The sequence below is a fragment of the Neofelis nebulosa genome, chromosome 6 (genome assembly GCF_028018385.1).
Source record: "Neofelis nebulosa isolate mNeoNeb1 chromosome 6, mNeoNeb1.pri, whole genome shotgun sequence".
NCBI lineage: Eukaryota > Metazoa > Chordata > Mammalia > Carnivora > Felidae > Neofelis > Neofelis nebulosa.
The window spans coordinates 8,422,098-8,447,431 of NC_080787.1; the positions used below are offsets into that span (position 1 = coordinate 8,422,098).

At 47.5% G+C, this 25,334-nt stretch overlaps 1 protein-coding gene across 10 annotated transcripts in view; it reads left to right on the forward strand.

Annotated features, from left to right (window-relative positions):
- RIPOR2 (RHO family interacting cell polarization regulator 2) overlaps nucleotides 1-25,334 on the forward strand; it is a 234,576-nt gene that overhangs the window by 167,112 nt on the left and 42,130 nt on the right. For all 10 annotated transcript variants that reach the window (XM_058732823.1, XM_058732833.1, XM_058732827.1 and 7 more), the window contains 7 exons: nucleotides 4,486-4,612; nucleotides 6,256-6,411; nucleotides 7,092-7,170; nucleotides 10,135-10,158; nucleotides 11,247-11,300; nucleotides 14,705-14,854; nucleotides 18,554-18,617. In XM_058732823.1, coding sequence (XP_058588806.1) covers nucleotides 4,486-4,612; nucleotides 6,256-6,411; nucleotides 7,092-7,170; nucleotides 10,135-10,158; nucleotides 11,247-11,300; nucleotides 14,705-14,854; nucleotides 18,554-18,617 — 654 coding nt within the window. Of the gene's footprint in view, nucleotides 1-4,485; nucleotides 4,613-6,255; nucleotides 6,412-7,091; nucleotides 7,171-10,134; nucleotides 10,159-11,246; nucleotides 11,301-14,704; nucleotides 14,855-18,553; nucleotides 18,618-25,334 lie in introns of those variants that run through there.

The following is a 25,334-nucleotide window of genomic DNA, read 5'->3' on the forward strand; positions in this document are numbered from 1 at the left end:
GTCGAGAAGAGAAGCAGCCGTGGCTTTCTGGCTGCTTTTCCAAGAGGCTCAGCTCAGAACGGCAGGCCCTGTTCGAGGCAAGGTGCTTGGGATTCTTTCCAGAGACATCCCATGCTTCCCGTGGAGTGAGGGATGGCAGGGGAGGGACAGCTGCCTGGAACAGCAGCCGGGTGTCCTGGGACAAAGCAGAGTGAGGACCAGACCCGCACTGGACCGTTTGCCTCAGAATGGAAACCGGCCTGGGTTTGGTCAGGTACACAGGAACTCTGGTGTTGGCATCTTTCAGAAGACTGGGCGACGAGTCCAAACGTTTTTCGGAGCCCCAGCAGTTTTAAGTAGCAGCACCCAAAGAAGAGTTGGTTGTTTTCCGAGGAGTTTCTTGGTTACTAGGCATGGTGTCTGAAGAGCGTTGGCCTCACGTGCTGGGTGCCCCACGTGCTAAGTACCCCCCCACACACACACAAGTTTTGCAGATGAAATAAAGACGTTGGCACAAAGCTCAGGACTCGTGGGGCGCCTGGGTGGCGCAGTCGGTTAAGCGTCCGACTTCAGCCAGGTCACGATCTCGCGGTCCGTGAGTTCGAGCCCCGCGTCAGGCTCTGGGCTGATGGCTCGGAGCCTGGAGCCTGTTTCCGATTCTGTGTCTCCCTCTCTCTCTGCCCCTCCCCCGTTCATGCTCTGTCTCTCTCTGTCCCAAAAATAAATAAAAAACATTAAAAAAAAAATTTAAAAAAAAAAAATAAAAATAAAAAAAAAAAAAAGCTCAGGACTCGTAAGGATGTCACCGGGGGAATCTGAACTGTTCTGGTGTAATGAGAATTTGTGAAACCTGACACATCGCTTCCTAGAAGTCAGATTTCTCCTTTGCAAGACTTCTACACAACAATATAAGTATATATGTTGCCCAGCGCGTATCACATATGTTCCTTTTTTGTCCTTTTTTGAATGTCTATTTGTTTTTGAGGGAGAGAGAGAGAGACAGAGCACGAGCAGGGGAGGGGCAGACAGAGGATCTGAAGCAGGCTCCGAGCTGACAGCAGAGAACCAGACGTGGGGCTCAAACTCATGAACCGTGAGATCATGACCTGAGCTGAGGTCAGATGCTCAACCGACTGAGCCACCCAGATGCCTCCCGGGCCTATTGTTTTCTAACTGCCACGTAGTATTCTATCCCAGGGTTTTGCCGTGATGCATTATCGACTGTTGCTGTAAAAACTGGCATTTGTTTCCGTTTTTCCCCTGTTCCACTGCCTGTCATCAACATCCCTGTAAATGCCCCTTTGTGAACTTGAGTCTTTCTCTACAGGACATACTGAAGAGTAGACAGGACATGTTAAAGGATACCAATGTTTAACCTTTTATTTTATTTATGTATTTATTTATTCGAGGAGAGAGAGAGAGAGCACACATGTGAGGGTGAGCAGAGGGGAGGGGCAGAGGGTGGGAGAGAATCTTAAGCAGGATTCGTGCTCAGCATGGAGCCCAATGTGGGGCTCGATCCCACGACCCTGAGACCATGACCGACCCGAAATCAAGAACCAGACGCTCAACTGACGGAGCCACCCAGGCGCCCCAAATGTTTTACTTTTTAAACAGATCGTCCAAATCGTCCTCCAAACTTTGGAGGATAAACCCAGCTTTAACCCCCTATCCCTACCAGCATCCCAGCATCGATACTCCAGTTCTACGTGGCCTTTTTTTTCTTTTTTTAAGTTCAAGCGTTCAGGCCAAAGGAGCATGTAAAAGGAAAATGTAAATGACTCAGGTGGGGATGACTGGTTTTAAGTCCTTAGAGCCCTGAAAGGGACCGGTGCAGTTTGGGGGGTGGTTTTGCTGGAAGCTGGGAAGACTGCAACCGTGGGACTTCTTAGGGAGCCAGGGAGGAGCCTGCAGACTTTGAGAGCACAGAGGCGGAAATGGGGTCATCAAAAAGGAGGCAACAGAGCCTTTCGGGTAAATGTGCCAGTGCGGAGAAGCTGAGGCGGCCGGAAGGCTGGTAGCAAAGAACTTGTCTCCTTCTGAGTTGCGGGACGGGGTGGTCACGTGGCCCAAATGCCTCCTCCTCTGTCTCCCCAGTCCCAACCTACCCCTTTCGCCAACAGCCGGACTTTGTGTGTGTGGGGGGGGGGGGGGCTGTGCACTTGTGCTGTCAGCCTTCGGGACAGCTGACCCGCAGGATAGAGATCTCGGCCTAAACCAGCTCTCGGCCAAATTCTTGCCTGATAATGATCATTCCTCAGACCAGCAAGTACGTTCCTACTGATCGTCCATTCAACATGTAGCTTCCGAGGGTTTTACCCATCCCAAAGCACTTTACAGTCCTAGAATCCTGGACAGGCGTGTGTTTTATTCTCAAGACCCTTATCTGTTGCTGAACGGAGGGAAAAGGTGAATTATTCTACCATCCGGTTCATGGGTTTAATTCACTTAACCAGACATTTAAACTTTGCAAAGAGAAGCCTATTTAAGACCGAACGGTATACGTTAAAAGTTGTAGTTGAGAAGATTATTCTAACTGAAGTTTTAAAATTTCAACCAACTTGGCATCATTTTTTTTTCTTGTCTTTGCTGAGCCTAAGAATCAGTTGAGGACCTTTGCAAAACCCCAGTACCCACGTGGCCTTCCGCATTAATTAAATTGAACGCCTGGCCACAGGATCCAGATGCCCCTAGTGGAAACTACCGATCGAATGGATAAGAGAAAACAAATCTTTGTGGCTTAAAAAAATGATCATGCCATTAAAATATTTCAAATGCTTTAATTCTTTCCCCATGATCGAAGAATCCCGTAATTGCAACAACAGATCTACTGAGCAATAATTTATGAAGTGAGATACAGTACTAATAAAATTCCCCAAATTTAGACCTTAAGGTGATTATAAAACTGTCGAGTACAGAAATAACGCAAACTAAAGTATCTTCTTCCTTTTTTTTAAAGTATTCATTTATTTTCTGAGAGGGAGAGAGCAGGGGAGGGGCGGGGAGAGGGGGGCAGAGCACCCGAAGCGGGCTCTGCACCGACAGCAGTGAGCCTGACCAGGGTTCCATCTCCCGAACCTTGAGATCCGGACCTGAGCCGAAGTCGGATGCTCAAGCAACTACGCCACCCAGGTGCCCCTCCATCGTCACTTTTAAAATGCTAAAGAACGCCAGCAAAACTTAACCTCCCACCCCCACCCCCCTCGTCCCCCCCACCCCCTCCCATAGCTGGCATGGAACTGGTGGGGCTGTGGTCCCATCCAGCAAGCCTGGTGCCTGTTGTAAGGCCTGTTGCCGGGTGAGTCAACACCCGGGCTCTGCAAGAATCCCTGTACATCCCAGAGCTGCTTTCTTCTAGAGAGGGAGGGAGGGGGTAGAGACCGAATGAGGGGATTTAGAAACCAGCCAAGGCATGGGGGGGGGGGGGGGGGGGGGCCAGTCCGAGTACGCCCTGGCAAAGTGACTCTTCCATCCCATCGGGAAAGTTCTGCTGCTGTGCCTTTTAGCTTTTCTTGCTTGCTTGCTGGGTCTTTAAAGGACAGTTACTGGTGCTGTTCGAACAGGCCAGGCCGGTGTCTGCTCACTCTGGAAGCCCTCAGTCCTCCCAGAGGCTGCCTCCCCATTCTCCTGGAGCCTGTTCCTCTCCGGAGTGAGGTTCCCTGCTAAGACAATGGTATCTGCTTCCACTCTGCCTGACCTAGGCGGGTAGAATTACCTAACAGCTCAGGCCAGTCCTTTGGGGGAACTAACCTCAGGCTTGTGTCCGCCAGAGTTGTGTTTTGACAATGCCTCTTAGTCATTGGCGTGGTGAGTCTTGACAAAAGCCGAGCGAGAGACTGAAATAGGGGGCGTGCTTTCTGCTGTATTTCCCCCTCCCTTTCCTCCCGCTCCTCCTGTATTCTCATTTAATAACCTACATTATCCCCACTTTTGTGAATGCTCTCTTTACCCGTCTTGTTTTGCAAGGCCACAACAGTGGCGAGATCGTATCTTTCAAAATATACTTAAGGGTAGAAAGGAGAACAAGCTTAAGTAAATTCATCTCTCAAGAAACCTCGTGTTTTCAGCCATCTGACTTCTAAATGTAGAATCCTACCCTGAGACCTGACTGTGTTTTGAATGGGATGCGGGGCCTGGCCGAAACATTGACTTGGCCTGTTTGTGTGTTTCTGCTGTTGAATGGAGGTAAACGTTCCAAAGGTTTCGTGTATCTGAGCCTGTCTAAAAAAAAAAAAAAAAAAAAAATCCCAGAAAAGAAACCTAAAATGACTGATAATTGTGTGCAATTTTCATTTATTTCTGTCTCAGTAGGTGGGTATCTTTTTCTTCTTCACCCGCGAGCTGAATCCTTTGGCTGGAAAGGAACGAGCCCTAGGAAACAAGACTTACAAACATCTAATGGTCTCATGACTCACCTCACCTCACCTTTGTCATTGTTGACAAGCTTAGTGTTTTTTCTGCCTGGACCTGCCTGTAATTTGCCATAATCTTTCCACTGTCTTACAGGACTACCAGCCAGACTCCCAGAAATCATGTTGGTAGGGTCCCAGTCCTTCTCACCTGGGGGACCCAATGGGATCATCAGAAGCCAGTCCTTTGCGGGGTTCAGCGGCCTTCAGGAGAGGCGATCCAGGCAAGTCGTGTGCGGGTCTCTTCCGGGACGCAGCGCGAGAAGGACGTGAGCTCATGCCCTGGAGAGGCTCTGTGAGCACGCAGCCTTGTCAAAACACACACACACGTGCTATTTGAATCTCTTTCATGAAACAGACGTAATGCACCAAAAATTAAGGACCGTGGTTTCTTTTCTGTCATTTCAAATTCCTGCTGCAAAGCAGATGGCTGAGGATCTTGGACAAGCCAGCGGTATCTGTGCATAGCTTTCCCCACCCTCCCACTCCACGCCCCATGCAGCACATTCCCCACAGCATCCAGATTTGGGAGACTGCGTTGGGTGTAAAGTTACGCAGCCGGTAAAGACAGCATCTGCACATCAACTCTGGGAAGCAGATGTCATTCGGATACGGGCTTGGGAAGTTAGTCTTCCGCTTTCTCTGGAATCTCCCTTCATCTACGCCAGGACTTGGGGGAACACACGGGTAATGAAATAGGTAACATGGAGTAGGTCTGTCGTCGGTTTTTCTGACACAGCAGAGGTCTTACAGGCTCTCGGGCCCTTGTGCTCTGACCTGTGAGGTTCTGGCCTCTTGGTCTCCTAATCAGATCAGTAGTTTGGGTCTAAGCTATCAGGTGTCCACCTTCCCACCGCACTCCCTGCCACTAATGTGACGCTAAGTTTTATGTTCTACCTAAAGGTAATTTACTCCATCAAAATCAAGCTGAAAACAAGCTATTGGCCCAGCTACATGGACTTTTCTTTTTTTTTTTTTTTTAATTTTTTTAATGTTTATTTATTTTTGAGAGAGAGAGAGAGACAGAGTGCAAGCCGGGAAAGGGCAGAAAGAGAGAGAGGGAGACACAGAATCCGAAGCAGGCTCCAGGCTCCGAGCTATCAGCACAGAGCCCGCTGCAGGGCTCAAACCCACAAACTGTGAGATCATGACCTGAGCCGAAGTCAGATGCCCAACTGACTGAGCCACCCACGCGCCCCTGGACTTTTCTTTAATGCTGTCTGGAGTTAGCCACATGTCGTGCTTTTACCTTTATCTAAAAACTCTTCAGGGGCACCCGGGGGGCTCAGGCTGTTGAGCATCCGACTCTCGATCTTGGCTCAGGTCATGATCTCATGGTTCATGGGATCGAGCCTCGATTTGGGCTCTGCACTGACAGCATGGAACCTGCTTGGGATTCTCTGTCTCCCTCTCTCTCTGCCCCTCTTGCACACTTACTCTCTCTCTCTCTCTCAACAAACGTTTTAAAACCAAAACTGTTCATTCACATCCTAGACGAATTTAGTAGACGTTCGTGCCCAAGGTTACATAGCACACGTGTTTTTCCATTGGATTATATCCTTCTGCTTCCTCACTTCCTCGGAAGTGTTTGTCCTTGGCTTTCCATAAGGTGTCAGTGGTGTGGCATGTTTCCACGCAGAGCACGGTACCTGACGGGCTAGCCAGGTAGCCTGTCCAGTTCAGGGCAATAAATCTGATAGTACATCTGCTGATAAACTAAACACAGGATGGCTCAGGTTGTGCATATATAAGGGACCGATACCTTCCCCGAAAGACACTAATACAAACACAAGATGATGAAAAAGACATGTCTTTGCTCAAGTCCTTTTGGATGCTGAGACTCACAATTTCTTTTTTCTCTGCGTAGATGTAACTCCTTTATCGAAAATCCCTCCGCTCTCAAGAAGCCTCAGGCCAAACTGAAGAAAATGCACAATTTAGGACACAAAAACAATAACCCTCCCAAAGAGCCTCAGCCTAAGAGGGTAGAAGAGGTCGTCAGAGCCTTGAAAAATGGACTTGAGTAAGAACATTGAACCAACAATACCCTAGAACGTTTCTCCTTTCTAAAGTCCCGGGGGAGGTGGGGGCACACAGCAAAGTCTTAGGAGACCATTTTAAAATGTCTATTTCTGTAATGATATTTCATTCTTGCACCGCAACCGAGGAAGCCTTAAATGAGCCCCAGACATATGAAATATATTGGGTTTCCACATCATATCCATGACATTGAAGGAGATCTGAACTAGTGATGTGTTTAACTCAGCCTCGAATTGGAGTTCACTTAATTAAACAATGGTGGACAGACGTCTCCATTTTAGTGATTGCTGAGGAAGAGTTCTGAAACCTTCCCAAGTTGTTGTATTATGTCATATTGTGTCATATATATTATATATAGAACCTGGACCCAGGACAGACTCCATAGGTGTTTTGCCCCTTCTCTCCCCATTGGTGTTTCTTTTTGGACTTTCAGCCTCACAGGGTTCTCCTCTTTAACCATCTGGATAGTACCAGAAGCAACTGCTGGAGCTTTCCAAAAGTTGAGAGATTGGGAAACACACAGCCTCTCTCCCACGGACTTTGCCCTCTGCAGAGCAGGAACCAGATTCTTAATCCCCTTCAGGAGGACAGGGTCAGCACCGGCACCAGATGTCACTCGCCAGGCACAGAGCTCACAGTGGTGTTTCCTGTTGTTTTTTGCAGCGAGTATCTGGAGGTTCACCAGACGGAGTTGGACAAGTTGACAGCTCAGTTAAAAGATATGAGAAGGAACTCTCGCCTGGTAGGTGTCACTCAACCAGTAGGATGTTAACATAGTATTCCTTTTTATGGCTAAGTGTCCTTTTCTTTTTGTCCTGGATGGAAATGGGGAGATGGAGAAGGGTACGAGGACAAGGAAGAACCTTTAAGAAAAGCAGGTCATGGGGCGCCTGGGTGGCTCAGTTGCTTAAGTGTCCGACTCTTGGTTTCGGCTCAGATCACGATCTCAGTTTGTGGGTTTGAGCCCCACATTGAGCTCTGTGCTGACAGTGCAGAGCCTGCTTGGAATTCCTCTCTCTCCCTCCTTCTCTGCCCCTCCCTTGCTCTTTCTCGCCCTCAAAATATATAAATAAAACATTATAAAAAATAAAAATAGAAATATCTTTAAAAAAAAGAAAATCAGATCCAAGGGGCAAAGTACTTACTATCCTCTTCCTGATGCACATTTGTGAAGGAGGTTATATTTCTTCTTAATGCTTTATTCTTGATATTTTTCAGTATTTTCCAAACATGTTTATGCAGGTAGACTTTATAATCAAGAAAAAATACTGGGGCACGTGGGTGGCTCAGCCGCTTAAGCATCCGACTTCAGCTCAGGTCATGATCTCACTGTTTGTGAGTTCGAGCCCCACGGGGGACTCTGTGCTAACAGTTCAGAACCTGCTTGGGATTCTGTCTCCCTCTCTCTCTGCCCCTCACCTGCTCATACTCTCCCTCCAAAATAAATAAACATTTAAAAGATATTTTAAAAAAAAGAAAAAATACTAAACAACAGCCACAACCCCCTCTGCCCCTCCTCCCAGTAATATAAGGAAATGCAAAATTGGGGTTGTCCTAGCATATTGTTAGTGCAGAATTTGGAAGCCAGAACCACTAAGAAAATAGTACAGTTCAGTAACGTCAACGAGGGAAAGGAAGGAGGCTCCAGCGGTGCCTGTTATGAGAAGCTGGAGGGGCCCCCATCCACTTTAGTTACATGTCCTCCTGCCCAAGATGTTTGTAGATGTCCTCTAGTCCAATGAATCTGTAAAGACTTGTCTGCTTGCAGAGGGGCCTCTAATCTATACACTACTTTAGTTTATTTTTAATGTTGATTTATTTTTGAGAGAGAAAGAAAGAGACAGAGCGTGAGCGGGGGAGGGTCAGAGAGAGAGGGAGACACAGAATCCGAAGTAGGCTCCAGGCTCCGAGCTGTCAGCACACGGCCCGAAGCTGACCTCGAACTCACAAACCGTGAGATCGTGACCCGAGCCAAAGTTGGATGCTTTAACCGACTGAGCCACCCAGGCACCCCTGTATACACTATTTTAAATGATTTTGTTCAGGGGCACCTGGGTGGCTCAGTGGGTTAGGATCTGACTTTTGGTTTTGGCTCAGGTCATGATCTTGGGTTCGTGAGTTCGAGCCCTGCATCAGGCTCCACTCTGACAGTGTGGAGCCTGCTTGGGATTCTCTCTCTCTCCCTCTCTGCCCCTCCCCTGCTTGCGCTGTCTCTCTCTGTCTCTCTCTCTCAAAATAAATGAAATAAACTTTAAAAAACGATTTAGTTCCGTTCTAAATGATCTTACACCAGAATGTTTCGAGGCTTCGGAAAGCCCAGGAAAAGTCTCCATATACTAGAGGGTCCAGCTGTGCGTTAACAGCCACTCTCTTCTTCTGTTTTAGGAGATTTGCTAAAAAGTGTAGTGGTGTCCTTTTTTGAAGGCTTAGAGGTTAAAAGCTTTGTCGAAGCTAAGGATTTTATACCCTGGTGATGTTAGAGTATGAACTGCCCCATCTCTGTGGGGAGTGGCTCCTCATGGAATGGGCTTCTATGCCCTTGGCCATCCCCAATGGCAACAAATGTGTCTCCTTGGAGAACAATGGTGAATGGATGGAGGGGCTTCTGCCAGGACCTAGTGTCCCATAAAACCCCTCCCGAAGGGGCTGTGGAAATGGTGTACTGATTATGCTGTGATATTATGAGCACACGGGAAATGAACTTGCTTAAAAAAACATTTTGTGAAAAGCATATCACCGCCCTCCAGAACACCTCTTAAACACCAGTTTTATCTGTTTAAACAGGAAGGCAAGTATTCTTTTAACACATATATCACTGCCGCATTTTCTGTTAACTTTTTTCTTTCTTTATTTTTTTCATTTTTTTCATTTTTTTCATTTTTTTATTATTTTTTATTTTTTAATTTATTTTATTTTATTTTTTTATTTTTTTTATTTTTAACGTTTTTTATTTATTTTTGAGACAGAGAGAGACAGAGCATGAACGGGGGAGGGGCAGAGAGAGAGGGAGACACAGAATCGGAAGCAGGCTCCAGACTCCGAGCCATCAGCCCAGAGCCCGACGCGGGGCTTGAACTCACGGACCGCGAGATCGTGACCTGAGCTGAAGTCGGACGCCCAACCGACTGAGCCACCCAGGCGCCCCTTCTTTATTTAAAAGTTAACATGGGGGCACTTGGGTGGCTCAGTCGGTTAAGCATCCGACTTCGGCTCAGGTCATGGTCTCACAGTCCATGGGTTTGAGCCCCGCATCAGGCTCTGTGCTGACAGCTCAGAGCCTGGAGCCTGTTTCAAATTCTGTGTCTCCCTCTCTCTCACTCTCTCTCGCTCTCTCTTGCTCTCTCTGCCCCTCCCCTGTTCATGCTCTGTCTCTATCAAAAAAATAAACATTAAAAAAATGAAAAGTTAACATGAATTTATGTGTTCCTCAATATGTAAGAGAGGAGAGCTAAAAGCAAGTGAAACCCTTAAAGCTCCCAGCATGCAGAGAGATTGGGGTGGAATTCTGGAGACACGGAGTATAAATAAATATTGGCTCTTAAAAGTACTCTTACCGCTATTTGAAATAACCCAGTAGAACTTGGCAGGTTTGATCATCATTTCACTGGTAATGCAGAAATGCAGACTAAACCCCTCTGTTCATATCAGTAACAATTTTGAGGAGAATAACTTTTAATCCCAACACTCCTTTTTTTTTTTATTTTAGGGTGTCCTGTATGACCTAGACAAGGTAAGTTATCATTCTGTGCTGAGAGTTGCTGGAAAATAAGCACTGAATCTTTGAATAGAGGTCAGTGATGTCCTCTTAGGCATAACAAGACCTCAGAGAACTGAGGATTTTTCTAAGCCTAGAAAAAGTCATGCTTTTCTCTAATGAGGGGGTACCATCATGTAGCTCCAATGCCGTCTTTAAGGTCACTTCCATAAAAGTGCCACCTGGTTGGAGGGTTCTCGGTGTGCTGATGAGTTTCAGGACTTCCCGGGTATTTAAGCACCTTACCTGTGCCCCTTCTAAATATGGACTATACTGTTTCATCAAGCCAGAGACGTCCTTGATTGGAAAATACACTGGTGTTTTATATGCGCCTAAGAGGGAAAAAAGTGATTCCAGTTAAATCCTGGCACCATTTTTTTTCTTTTCACTTAAAATTTGTATTGTATGCCTCAGGACAAAGCTCTTCGAGCTTTCTTTTCGTTGTAGATTTTGTTTTTGTTTCTTTCAATATGCTGCTGTCCCCTTCCCATGCCTTTCTGTAGATGCAGAGAAAGTTTTAATGCTGAATCATGGTATGATGGTTTTTTTGAAGACATTTTAAAGGGTAATTAAATTGAATGCGTGTAATAACAGTATTTATAACTCAAACGAAGGGATGACACATAGAACTACTGTGATTATCTGGGAGTGTGCACCGGCAGTAGGGATTGTAAAATGCACCCCCGTTTCAGAGACACTAAAAGGCAGGGGGGTGAGTTCATCTTAGAGGTGATAGAATGGAGGGATTGAGGTCTAGCCCAACGTGATACCGTCCTGCCAGAGACCCAGTGAGTTCCATTTGACTGGCTTCCCTCGATGTTCCACACAACGATTCCAATAACCAGCTCGAGTTCATCTGTCGGAATATTTATTCCATGTTTCAGAAAATACTTCCCGAATTGTTCATAGAGAGTCTCTGAAATAGCCAAGATTGGAAGAAAGGGGGGATGGTTGGCATTTTCTGGTACTTCTGAGTAGGAGAGCGGGGAGAAGATATTCCTGCCAGTCTAGATGGGTTAAACTGTAAATGGCTGCATTTTTTTTCAAACTTCTTTTATTTCCAGCAAATTAAAACGATTGAAAGATACATGAGACGCCTGGAGTTTCACATCAGTAAGGTAATGGAAGTTCCTGTTGTCTTGCTTCTGTGTTTCCGTTCTCAGTCACTAATCACTACGCCTTGGGCCTAAGCGTGGCGTCTAGTCCGTGGACAATTTCTTACCTAATTGACTCCTAGCAGTTAAGTCTTCCAACAGGCAGTAAAGATGGAGACAAACAAGACTTAGGAGCCTGACAGTCCGGCATAGTACCGACCCTACTCAGTTCAACAGACATTAAGTGCTTCCCGTGAGGCACCCACAGTGCCTCCTGCTGGGCTTTTAGTCTCCACGTAGTCTTGGTAAAGAGTGAACCAAACGGACCTAGGAGAAACTTCACACTTGCGTAACTTGACCTCTGGGCACGCATACAACTCGGTACCCCGGAAACTTCTTCGTGAAGGCCGTAGAAGTACTTACGGACGCTTCCATGTACCTCTCTAACTCTGTCGAGCGCCCAGTTCCTTCTGCCCTTCCTCGCATGACCTCTTCATCTTCGTCGCCCGCATAGATGGGGGCCATTTTGCCAGGCTCCCTGACACCCAGCCCTGAACCCTACAGATAGTTCACTGATGGTCCAGCCAGCCTTGTGTGGGGTGGGACTTTGTCACCCCTTGTTCTGAGCACTTAAGAGAGTTACCGGGACAGCCTGGAAATATTTCCCTTTGGGAGCCGCTAAATCACACCAGTGGCTATTCCTGTCTGCATCCCCGCGCGGCAGCCTCTCTTCCAAGTACGGAGACTGGACGCTTCAGCCGATCTCTGTGCTAGGAGTCAGAAGCCCTGGATTCCAGGCGTGTACTCTCTGGCCTCTATCACCTACGTGGACCTGAGTGTTCCACTCTGTGAAATGGGGCTGGGAGGTGCACGTGTTCGGTCTAAATGACCCTAAGAGTTCCTTCATTTTAAAATTCTGTGATGATTTATGCGCACGTAAGCACGTGTATCTATAACTGCCTTTGTGCGTTCCCACTCTGACAAATCCCTTTTCCCTCCGCAAATCTGAAACCGCTCCAATTTCTGTTAATAAATAAAACAATGACATCCATCAGAAGGTATCCGTGTGGCCGGCAAGTGTTGGCAGATTGAAACCCAGCAAGAAGGCACAACCCTGCATTAGGTAGGAGTGAATTTATCCATCTTGTGTCCATCGTTGTTAAACACAACAATCCCGGCGGCTGCTAAAGGTTGGTAGCGGTCTGTTTGCAACACCTATATACAGCATGCCTCACAAATTATAGTCAACCGAGTGAGTCAGTCCGTTTATTTGATGAGAGCCGCTGCTGACTTAGAGTCGAGACAGATGCTTGCCTACAGACGGGCCCGTTTCCGCTCAGGTGAGTACTTGGTAACCCTTTATCCTAAAGGTGAACTTCATTTGGCTAGGATAGGTTGATATTGAAATGAAAACAAAGAATTAACTTATCTGTAAATGCAAAGTAATAGACTACATCATCAGGGCTAAACCAGCACCCCGCCAGCAGCTTCCTTGTAGACGGGATTACAGACTCGGAGTTTTTGGCAAACCCGGCCGCAGGGGGGAAAGGTTGAAGACACGGGCTTCCAGGGGATTACCTGGGTACAACCGCCTGACCTGCGCTGGAAGAGGTATCAGCTCTTGCGTTTCTAAGAGTTTCGTGGGGACCTCCCGTGTCAGAACGATCTGCAGTGTTTATTTAAAACTTCAGATGCCCAGCCCAGCCCTAACCTCCTGAATCAGCATCTCAGAGTGGGGCCTGGCCATCAGCATGGTAATGAGCTCACCAAGTAAGGCTGAGTTTAACTTTTAAGTATGGGAACCACCTTCTGTGCCGGTCACCAGCCCAACGATTTTATCGGCACATCACCACCCCTGAGTCTTAGGTCTCCCCCTTAATCAGGCACGAATCCATCGGCCCCAAAGATGAAAGGCTGCTTCCCGGAGTCTGGCAATTGCTCTCAGCAGAGCGCAGTGAACTGTTGAAGAGCGACAGAGAATCCTGTAACCAGAGAATAATTTGCAATCTCTTAACGTTCATCTTCTAAGCTGAGTGCGATGACGTCTAATGTAGAGACCGCAACTGGGGAAAACCACACCACTGGCGGGTCCTCCTGATGCTTTTTAGCGAGCGCCCCAAAACTCGCCTTCAGAACCAAAGAGGAGTCTTCAGCTCCAAAACCCATGACATTTACCTCGACCGTCTTCTGGCTCTGTAGCTTTTTGAGGCAGTGAAGTGCGTACAGAAAGGAAAACAAGTAGTCCGAGGCAGGCTTCCTGGTCTCATGGATTTCCTTTGCTTCTGCTCACGCCTGGTGCTAGTGTCCTTTTAATCTGCCTGCAAGCTGCTGTAGTTAACTGGGTAGCGTGTGGATAATGGAGGACGGTCCAAGCCTGTGCACCTACACGTGACCGGCAATAACGAGGTTCTCTCGGTGTAGGCACGTTTGGAGATGGCCTGTGCTGTGGGGGCTGCCCTCTCCTGCTCAGGATGTTGAGTATCCATGGCCTCTATACCTACCAGATAGCAGTAGCACCTCTCAGCTGTGCCACGGGAAAAAAAACGGCCCCAGCTTTTGCCAAATGTCCCCTGGGTGTCAAAACAGCCTTGGGTTGATTGAACATCACTGCCTTAGAGGCATCAAGTGATTATCAGGCTTATAGAATGAGTATTGTTGATAGTCATTTGCAGAAGGTTTATTATCATCTAGAGGCATAGGTGTAGAGGTGTAGGAGGAAAATGCTCACGTCTATTGTGAGGCTCTTTACTGAAAATGATTTTTGTAAAATCTTGGCTCAATTTTTTTAAATTTTTTTTAATGTTTATTTATTTTTGAGAGACAGAGAGAGATAGAGCATGAGTGGGGGAGGGTCAGAGAGAGAGGGAGACGCAGAATCGGAAGCAGGCTCCTGGTTCTGAGCTGTCAGCACAGAGCGCGACGCGGGGCTCGAACCCAAGGACCGCGAGATCATGACCTGAGCCGAAGTCGGACGCTTAAGCGACTGAGCCACCCAGGCACCCCTCAATTTCTTTTTTTTTTTAATTGATAAATTTACATGTGTGGATATCACCTTGTGACAGTCCTCTTAAAATAAAGTGATAATAGCCTCGTATAAACGCTTCCAGCGTTTTTTTGCTTATGAAGAAGACTCCTGCCTTCGTTATCCAGTACGCATCTCACACAGCCACCGGTGTTCAGCTCATTTCCATTTTGTGCCATTTGAAAAGACAGCTCAGATTAAAATCTGCTTCAAAATGGAAAATGGATCCCAGTGGCTAAAACAAAAACGATTGGTCTCTGTCTGAAAGGATGATGCTTCTGCCAAGAGTCCCCTTGTTGAGGTCGGAAACGTAAATACCTTAAGCACGTAGCCATGGCCTATGTAACTTCTTCCAAGTGAGATGAAATGTTTACATCCCTTGTGTGCCCTCTTGTGATTCTGACAGGTGGACGAACTCTACGAAGCTTACTGTATCCAAAGACGCCTCCAAGACGGTGCCAGCAAAATGAAGCAAGCCTTCGCAGCCTCCCCGGCCAGCAGAGCTGCCCGGGAGAGTCTGTCCGAGATCAGTCGCAGCTACAGGGAGTACACGGAGGTACGCGCAGGTCTTCTCAGCAGCTTAAGTCCCCCCCAGGCCCCCCACCCCGGGATTGTCAGAATCGCTGGTCACCGCCAGCAACAAGGGGAGCGGCAGCCTTTGGCCCCATGCTACTCCTCAGGGAGATGTTTTACTGTTGGCCTCTCTTGCGTTGGTTTGAGGCTGTCCGTGGAATTATTTAAGATGACTGCTGGGTAGTTTGGTCAGTTGTATTTTTGTTCAGAGTCTTCGTTAGACCCCGCAGCCTTTATTGGCTTTTCTCAGTTCCCGAACATCGCCTGTCAGACACCCGTTTCCTAGTGCCTTGGAACATGCTTGCTCACAAGCTTGTAAAACCCTAAGACTGTAGATCCTATGAAGCCATTCGCTCTTGTGTGCTCGTGCTGCCTTGTACTCTTTGCACACGTAGGCTGCAAACGCTTGTCGGAAATTTCAGTGAATGCGCAAGTCAGCCGCGATGCCCTGGTTTTTGACATTTAAGTGCGCTTCCAAATTTTCTAGCGTGTGGTCGAATCTGGCTTTATTCCCGGAAGTCAAACAGACCCGGTGGGTAAGATGGCTTCCCTGGATGTTGGGTATCGCTAAGCCTCCTGCCCAGGATTATTTTATTGTAAGGAAGTTCCCTTCTATCTTAAAGGAGGCAAGATAAAGAACCCTGAGCAGAAGTGTGCTCTCCTGGCTTCTGTCTCTGAGGCTCGAACATATGACACAGGGAGATCTTCAGTCCTCCTGGGGTCACCTGATACCAAGTGTCTTTGATGAAAGCTGAATTATTAAAGCAGCTTGTCTCACTAGCCCGTGAGTCTGCTCACCGATCGAATTCCATGAATGAAGTCATCAGCCCCATGAGGGTCTGCTGGACAGTTCCCAGAGCGGAGCGTCTGTCACAGCCCTGCGGCGGGAGGGACCTCACGAGTCACTTTGTATGGTCATTCGAGCTGCGCCTCTGGTCGGAACCGTTAGTCCCTTTCCGTGGTCTGAAATGGGCTTCTTTACCCATGTTCCCCTTTCAGAACAACGCTTTTTAAATGCGTGAAATAAAATACAAAGAATCCAGGAATTCAAAAGAAACCAATTATCCTGAAACAGATATTTCAATATTAGCCGTCCAGTTGTCAAAATACCTTAAAAAGCAAAATATTTTGATTATCATGCTATGCTTTAGTTCTGCCGCTTTATTAGCACATCAACATTAAGTTATAAGATCTAGCAGTGTCTCTACTTGTTTGAAGTTATAAGATTTTAAAGCAGCAAAAAGTATAAATGATTTTTCAAGGTACCTAGAACAAATGATGTGACCAGGAACATGCCTGTGATTTCTGTCCGTGTCAGAGTCACAGGTACTGGTCATACTGCTGGGGATTCCTTTCTACATTTGTGACACTTCAACACGATAAGTTTCAATTAGAGGTTGCGAAACAGCGGAGGGTTTCTTTTCCTCGTCCAAGTTGGTGAACCCAGGGGTTGAGGATCTCTGGCTTAGAAGTAGCCCAGCCCTGGTTCATGAGACCACCTTTCTCCGTATTCATGACATCAAAAGAGCAGTTATAGAGGTCGTTCAGAGTCCACGAGCAGATAACGGACCGGCAGGAGCTTCCTGTCCCGGAACATTTGCTAGCCGTTTTGGAAGCACCTGCCCTTGGTCAAGTGCCAAAACATGGCATCACAGTCTGCTCGCAAATTCAAAGATGTAGATTACAATTTCAGCAAGAGGGACTTCTGCCTTAGAGAAGAAAGTGTCGGATTTCTGCAGGGCCCTACCTCACTTGACATCGGGTGGGTTTGTGTCTTCCCAGAACTGCAAAACTAGGATTTGATAGCAAAGAATGTTTAGGGCAAGAAGGCTCTGGATGCTTCCGCAGGTGCGGCCATGTTCATCAGTCGCTGCACGGGCGAGATGGAAGCAAATCCTGTCCACAGAGGTCCTCAGCCGCTGGACTAGCTGGCCCCAAGGTTTTTTTGAGGACACTGGTGCCAATCCTGGCTTGCATGATAACATCACTGGCCTTTTTGGAGAGTGTAACGTGTTCTTTCACAGAAACGCACGATGCTCTAAGAGAAGAGGTTTATAATACCGAGGGTTTGCTTTCAAAGCTTTCGAGCAGCACAGAGCTCAGACTTCAGGAAGTTTCCCCCAGGTTTGCGAAGCTGTTTCAGGCACTAAGAGCTTACAAGGGGAAAGACAATGCCATTCTCTTTGCGTCCCATTCAGGCACCGGTTCAGAAGAGTGATCTTTTGGGGCAGAACAAAGGAACAAGTAGGAGAAGCAGTTGCCTTACAGATCAGTCCTGAAGTTCTCAGCAAACAAAATGTAAAGGGAGCCATCCCTGTCAGCACCCTGGGCTGGCCCCCCCCCCCCCACCCTCACTCCCATCGTGGAGGCTGACTGCTGAGGGGGAAGCCTGCAGGTGCCCCCGCCTGGGGGAGGGGGCGGGCATGGGCACCGCTGCTTCCTGCAGCCGAGGTGGTCTCCAGAGCCCAAGCTGGTCGACCTGCAGAGGGGCCCCGTGGGGAGAGCCCCCCCCACCAGGGTGCTTTTCCTTTTCTGATCTCCAGTGGCTCTGTTTGGGTCATCAGATACTGAGGAGGCAGGGTGGGGGCAATGACGGGTCTAACCACACACTGAGATAGTGTCCCTTCTTCTGCCTTCAGTGTCCCCTCAACTTCAGAGTCAGCAGAGGACTCTCGTCACACCCAGGAATCACTTCCGGGCACCTCAGGAGCCCCGCGTCACTCATAGAGCACAGTGCTATTTTTGCCGCCCCCTCCCCCCCCATTTTCATTAAGAAAAATTCCCAATCGACAGAACAGTCAAGACTCGTGTAATAAACACCATCTACCTTTACGGCGGTTGACCAGTTGGTAACAGTTTGCCCCGTTTGCTTTCCTTCTCTCACATAGGCCCAATTTTTTCTTTTTCTTTTCTTTTTTTTTTCTTGTTGAGTCATTTGACAGTCAGTAGTAGACATTATGACACTTTACAGTAAGTATTTCAGCGCCGATCCCATAATGGCAACCCGTGTAATCTGTGTATCCCTTGCACAAGCACACAGCATTGTCACAAGTAAGAAAATTAATCCACTCAACAGAGTTATCAAAGAGCCTGTGCATTTCCAGACGTCCCCTATTTGGTCCAGTAATGTCTTTTCCGTCTTAGTTTATTGTCCTTCAAATCAGGATGCAATGAAAGTCAACAGGTCGCATCTGGTTGTTATGTCTCTTTAGCCTCTTTTGTCTAGAACTTCTTCCCCCCACCCCCCAACATTGACCCTACATAGAATCCCGGCCAGTTCTTCCAGCATGTCATGTTCTGGATTCGTCTGTCCATGGCATAATTTGATGACATAACTGATGTGCCATCTGAAGGCAACACAGCAAGGCTTCTGTTGCAGTAGGTCCCGGAGTCAGCAACGTAACGGCCTTGATCTTCTCCATTTAGGAGAAGACTGCTCTCCTGCTTATCTAGCATCCCAGTCCTCATTGTTGCGCATGGAAATAATTGAACTTGTTCTGGGCTCTGAATTTCCCGTGCACCATTTTGTCGAGCAGGCTTCTCCGGCAGTGCTGGAGACCTCCAGGAGTCTCCTGGAATCCAAGCACTAGTTACTTGTTTGCGGCCGAGAGAACGTCGTGCGGCTTGAGCTGTTGTGGGAGAGAAGCCTAGGTCTGATGCCACTCTTTTGTACTGTCCACAGAACATGTGTGCCATTGAAGCAGAGCTGGAGAATCTGCTGGGGGAGTTCTCCATCAAGATGAAAGGTACTCGGGGCGCCTGGGGGGCTCAGTCAGTTACGTGTCTGACTCTTGATCTCAACTCAGGTCATGATCTCACGGTTCATGGGTTCGAGTCCCGTGTCAGGCTCAGTGCTGATAGCAGAGATTGCTTGGGATTCTGCGTCTCCCTCTCTCTCTGCCCCTCCCCTGGTCACGCTCTGTCTGTCTGTCTGTCTCTCTCTCTCTCTCAAAATAAATAAATAAACTTAAAAAAAAGATGAAAGGTATTTTTCCCCCACAGAGAGTCAGGAGCCATCTCCACAGACAGAGCTCACACTATTTTTATTTTTCTTGCAAAGGCACTGTGCCGCCACCTTTACCCCTCCCCATTTATGTTAATGTATTGATGTTCCAGAACCTTCTGGTCCTAAGACTCGCCTGCATCCTTGAATCTTTATTATGGCAGAATCTCAGACATACACAAAAGTGAAGAGAATTTACAGCGAGCCCCATATCACCTAGATTTAATAATTAGTAAGATTTTGCCACATTTGCTTCATTTGGTTTTTTCCTTTGATGATGTATAGCCCAGATACGAGTCTGCCTGTATATATTTCAATATGCATCCCTTAAAGAATAGGGACATCTTGGGGTGCCTTGGTGGCTCGGTCGGTTAAGCATCCGACTTGAGCTCAGGTCATGATCTCATGGTCCGTGAGTTCGAGCCCCATGTTGGGCTCTGTGCTGACAGCTCAGAGCCTGGAGCCTGCTTCCGATTCTGTATCTCCCTCTCCCTCTGCTCCTCCCCCACTCATGCTCTGTCTCTCTCTGTCTCTCAAAAATAAATAAAAACGTAAAAAAAATTTTTTTTAAAAAGAATAGGGACATCTTCTCCTATAACCACAATGCCCAGTATTATCATGTCTAATGAAACGAACATGCCTTTGTTATTAATCTGTTCCCTGACATTAATCTGACATGAAAACTCAGAAACTACAGCTAGGAAGCCTTTCAAAGGTAACACCGGCACGGAAATCTTCCTTTCTTTTGATAAAGGGAAGCATCCTCACACTGCCGAGAAGTCTTATGTCTTTACCATCAGCTACAAGTTTCCCAGTTGTCTCAAAAATGCTTTGTATGGTTGGTATGTTGACATCGGGATCCACATGAGGTCCAGGCATCATAAGTGGTCATTCGGTGTCTCTCTTAGGCTTGCTATCACCTAACACAGACCCTTCCCATTTTCTTCCTACCGTCGACTTGGCATAGAAACCGTTGTATAGAGTATCCCACACCTAGATTTGTCTTCTGGCTTCTCTGTGGTGTCACTTCAGTTACTCCTTTGCAGTCATGTTTTCTGTAAACTACCCACCGGTTACTTCCTTTTATTCATCTCTAGTGTTAAACCCACAGAGGTCTCTGCGTTTTCCTCTTTTTCCCAGTGCGTCTGTGGTGTTTGCTCTGGAAAGTTCCAACCTAGAAGCATGATGGGGTTATATTTGTAGCGCGGCATCTTCAGAACAAACAAGGCGTGCCTGCTGTAGCAGACGGAGCATCGCCCGGGCCTCGAGGGCAGGGCTCTCAGATCAGCAGCGGCAAATCTGTTGAGTCTTGAGTTTGGGCCCATTGACTGCAGCCTCGAGGGCTGGGCGCAGGCGGTTCCGGTCCTTGGGTTTCGTCGGCAGCCTTATCCCTGGCTTGTTGCTAATGGGAATTTAATCACCCTCTTGCCTACTTTTTGCAGTGAAGGGAGTAGAGAAGGGGTACTTTTTCAAGTGTTCAACAGGAGACTTTCGTTTTGGAATCTGTCATTTAAGTCTGCAGGGCACTGTTTGTGTCTAACACCAGGCCCCCCGTGACAGCACGAGAGCCGCTCTGCATGTTTATTGCTGGAGTAACAGTGACCTTGACCTTCAGTGTCTGCAATGGCTGCATTCTTCTCTTGGGCAGGTCTGAGAGTGAACCGGTTTGGGATTTGGTGTTAAATCTCAACACCGGCGGTACCACCGAGGTGGGGCATCTGTGCCCTTTCAGTTTTCCGTTTCTTGTCTTCATGTTGGCTCCTCACGAGAGTCAGAGGTTCCAAAACCGCTCAGGCCCTGCCCCAGACCCAGCAAGTCGGGGCGGGGGGCGGGGGGGGGGGTGTGGTGGTGGGTGGCAAGATTTTTTAAGACTCTCAGGATGGTTTCAGCAGCAGCCTGATTCTGGAAGACAGTTGCCCTGAATCAGTGTTTAGCAGCAAGCACTTCCCTCTCCTTTCCCTCGATGCTCGGTCACCACCTGTGCAGACTAGTCTGTCTCTCGCTGAGAGAAACTCGGGCAGCACATCTTCCCGCTGTTCCTACTGGGGGTCCCAGGTTTCCCCTATTTCTGGTGCTCACGGCTCTCCAGGGCACCCATCATTGGTGAGGTGATAACTCCCCCCATTTTATTGGCAGGAAGTGGGCATTCAGTGACTTGTCCTAGTACTCACTAAGTTGGAGTCAAACTTGACACTGAATTCCAGGCCTCTCCCAGTCCCATGCTCAGTCCCATATGAGGAGGACTGCAGTTTAAGAGAGCAAAGCAGACGCTATAAACTGTGGCTCAGAGCATGGCCTTTCACTTCCCTAATCTGACATGAAAACTCAGAAACTACAACTAGGAAGCCTTTCAAAGGTAACACCGGCACGGAAATCTTCCTTTCTTTTGATAAAGGGAAGCGTCCTCACACTGCCGAGAAGTCTTATGTCTTTACCATCAGCTACTTTCTTATCTGTTATTCCTTCTGGTAAAACATAACTACCCCAACAAACATATTGACATAAACTGAGGATATTTCATAATATTTTCAGACCTGGTAACCCGACTTCCTCCTGCCACACCCTTCCACACTTCCCTTTTTGCCCCACCCAACGTGAAGAAAACAACCATTTTGGGTGTGTGTGTGTGTGTGTGTGTGTGTGGCAGTGGGGGTGTGGCTGGATTGATGATAAAAACAACTGATCAAACACTTAGGGAGCCCCTGCTTTTGGCCACGCCCTACACTGCCTCCCGATGCTTGGCCCCAGGTGTGAGTTCCACACATCCACTGGAGAAGATGGAGGTGTGAGCCAGAGGTATGAGCCAGCGTGTTCTCATTCAGTGGAACGAATCACCTGCTGGACCAGCGGGGAGGCTGGATTATCTCAGAAGCCTGGGGGGGGGCGGGGGGAGAAGGGTGCCACTCACCTGTCTCGGGGGACGGAAGCAGGGAGGAAGGAGGAAGGCTCCCCAGTGTCACCTCTGAACACGAATGAGAGGGACTGCTCTGGGCACGTGAACAGCAAGGCAATGGCGTTCACCAAAGAGGGAAAAGCATGTGGAAAATGACAGGTGGGCCGGCAGGGCTGAGCCGCTTCCTGGAAGAAGAGTTATGGACGTGCGTTGGCACTGGATCTTAAAGCACCTTGAATGTCAGGTTAAAGAGGGAGCGTCTCGTTAACCAGGACGGTGACGAAAAGACGTGGGCTCTTGGGGAACAGTAGCTCCCGCAGCGATTGTTCCAGTGACCCCCCAGGTGGTGTGTGTCCCCACGCCTACACCTGTCCGTCCAGCTTGCAGGGCGGGTCAGGCCTCAGCAGAGGGGAGAACTCCCTGTGGGCTAGTAAATCTGCATTATTTATACCTGGTCAGTAAATCAGGAAGGCCTGTAGCAGAGCTCCTGGCTGGCCAGCTGCTTGGCTCTTCGCCTCGGAGTAGAAAGTGTGACTTCCTTAGCTTCGTAACTCCTCCACCAGGTGCTAAACTTTGTTCACAGTGTCATGAATACCCGGCCACCCTTTTCCCTGTGTATATGCGGTCAACACGTGTGATCTTTTTTATCTCTGGAGCGGAAGATCATCATAGAACTAGAAAACGTGGGGTGGGGAGCATTGTTCTGGCAGATAAGTCTCTGAGCAAAGGAAGGAAAGGTGAGCGGCTGCCTAGTCTAGTGTCTGGGCCTTTCAAATGGGGTGCAGAAGCCCGTTCAATCCGTAGTAGGTTTTACAGTAAAACAGCCAAAGGTAGCGGAGGATGCACCATAGAAATAAAAGTCCCCTACCCCCACCCATCCCTGGATGCTAGCCCCCAGTGGTCCTTAGAGAGGCCGAAATGAAAGCTTTCTAGACCGTGCAACGGTAATCACAAAACCACTGAGAAAGCATAAAGATTTCCCCACCTGTGAAAATCCCAGCAAGCCCCCAGCCGGGCCTCAGAGACCTCAGGCTGTAACTACAATTGGCCTGCTGTTGGTTCTAATTCTGCAGCCAGTACGGTGATTGGCTTACGGGAGCAGAGGGCGGGACCTGTTTTTTGCCTGCCTGTTGCCAATTGGCTACATTATGGTTGTAATCAGGGTCTCAGTGTGATAGCGCCACAAGCGATTTCAAGAAATTTTGCTTTAATAACATGGGCTCATAAGCTCAAAAACATCAGTACCAAGTGCCTTTCTCCCATTAGACAAGTTCTTCAGATAGGAAATTCCCGGTAATTTTGAAAAGGGGAAAAAAAAACCTTCAAAGGATTTTTCCCTTTACATACCTTGTCAGTTTTGGGGTTTTTGTTTTTTAACCAGGCTTCTGGTGTATTTGCGCAGGTAAGCCTGCAGCGGATGAAACCTGCCCTAATTTGCACAGGTTTTAAAGGGCACTTTGTTTTTGTTTGTTTTTTTTTTTTTTCAACGTTTTTTACTTATTTTTAGGACAGAGAGAGACAGAGCATGAACGGGGGAGGGGCAGAGAGAGAGGGAGACACAGAATCGGAAACAGGCTCCAGGCTCCGAGCCATCAGCCCAGAGCCTGACGCGGGGCTCGAACTCACGGACCGCGAGATCGTGACCTGGCTGAAGTCGGACGCTTAACCGACTGCGCCACCCAGGCGCCCCAAGGGCACTTTGGATTTTCTTAGAATCAGCACATCTGCCCTATCCTGATTTGTAAAAACCAGTCAATTGTGCTTTTTTTCCCCGAAGTATTAAAAAAAAAAAAAAAAAAAGACTAATCCTCCAGAAAATGACGAGGGAAAATTGACTTTTTAAATTCTGCTCTTATTTCAGTAAATCTTTTTAAGTGGCTTGTTATGTTCTAATTATTGGCAAAGTCCTAAGTGGCCTGGCTCGGTGGGGAAGGAGGCAGAAGGAGGTGGTGAGTTGCTGCCATCTACTGACAGACAGTGGTAACAGCGGGTGCTTTTTTTAAGCCTAAATGGACCTTCCCTATCCTCTTAACTGTGGCCGTGCCTCTTGGACCCGGGAGAGGCGGTCATTCATTCCAGCCTCACAGCTTAACGGGGCCATTCAAAGAAGGCAAGATCCACTGTGTGATACCATCGCGGTCATCTTTACACGGGTAAAACCATACTTACGCTCACATAAAAACAGTTAGGAACTCAAAGGTCATAAACAGCAGCTGGAGGAGACTGGGCCACCAAGGGGTCCGTTGGCCGTATGCACGCCCTGTGTGCGAAGGCAGCTGCGAGTCCCAGGGCCGCTCTCATACCACCCATTCAAAATTATCTCCTCTCCGGCTGCCTCTACGAAAAGAGCAGGATTGTTCTCGAATCAGTTTTAAATTTTTTAAATGGTACCTTCTAATTTTTTTCTAACATTGGCAAATATACCCAAAATTTTTAAGTCATAATGTCATCCCTCTATCTAGTGCTAACCTTTGTAAAAATTGTCATGAATATCCAAACAGCCTGTTCTCCGCATATATGCTGCCCGCCAACCAACATACGTGATCTTTTTTATGTCTTTTTTCTTATAAACACATGATATTTGAAAAAAAAATCCAATAAAAATCACTACTGAATGCCAAACGTTTAATTTTCCTCTTAATCCCACCTTACCAGAGACCATTATTTTTAATATTTATATTAATTATCGTAACATAATTCATACATAATAATTAATAATAGCTTGTTAAAGATAGCTAAACATTTGTACTGAATTTTTTTTAATTGAAGTATAGTTGACACTCAATATTATATTAGTTTCAGGTGTGCAATGTAGTGATTCCACAGGTTTATATGTTCTGCTGTGTCCACCGTGACTGTAGGTACCGTTCTTCCCTATACAACACCGTTACCATACCATTGACTATATTCCCTACGCTGTGCTTTATATCCCCATGACTTATTCCATAACTGGAAGCTTGTACCTCCCACTCTCCCCTTCACCCACTTGGCCCATCCCCCCACCTGCCTCCCCTCTGGAACCCATCAGTTTGTCCTCTGTAGTTATGGGTCTGCTTCTGCTTCTCGTTTATTTTGTTGGTTTTGTTTTTAGATTCCACATATAAATGGAATCATACGGTGTTTGTCTTCCTCAGCCTGACCGATTTCACTTAGCCTCATGCCCTCCAGGTCCATCCATGTTGTCACAAATGGCAAGATCTCGTCCTTTTTTTATGGCTCTGTAGTATTCCATTGTGTGTAAGCATTTGTAGTGAATTCTGAACTGGAGGGTTTTTTTCATAAAATTATATTGGTGCTTTTCATTCTTATTAAATTTGTTTCATTCCTTCATTAAAACTGTGTCTTCGGGTCCCTATTAGGGTAAGAGACTTTGCTTTGTGGTTGGCATGGAAGCAGACCCAGGATTACTGATAAGCCCCTATTGATGAGTTTAGTCCCTACATTTATTGAGCACGTGTGACGTGCGTCTCTCCCTCCGCACGACTGTATTTGTACTTGACGCGCAGTAGGCATTCCTGAAATATTGATGCGTGAATACAGGCCACTCCCTTTGCCCAGAAGTACCCG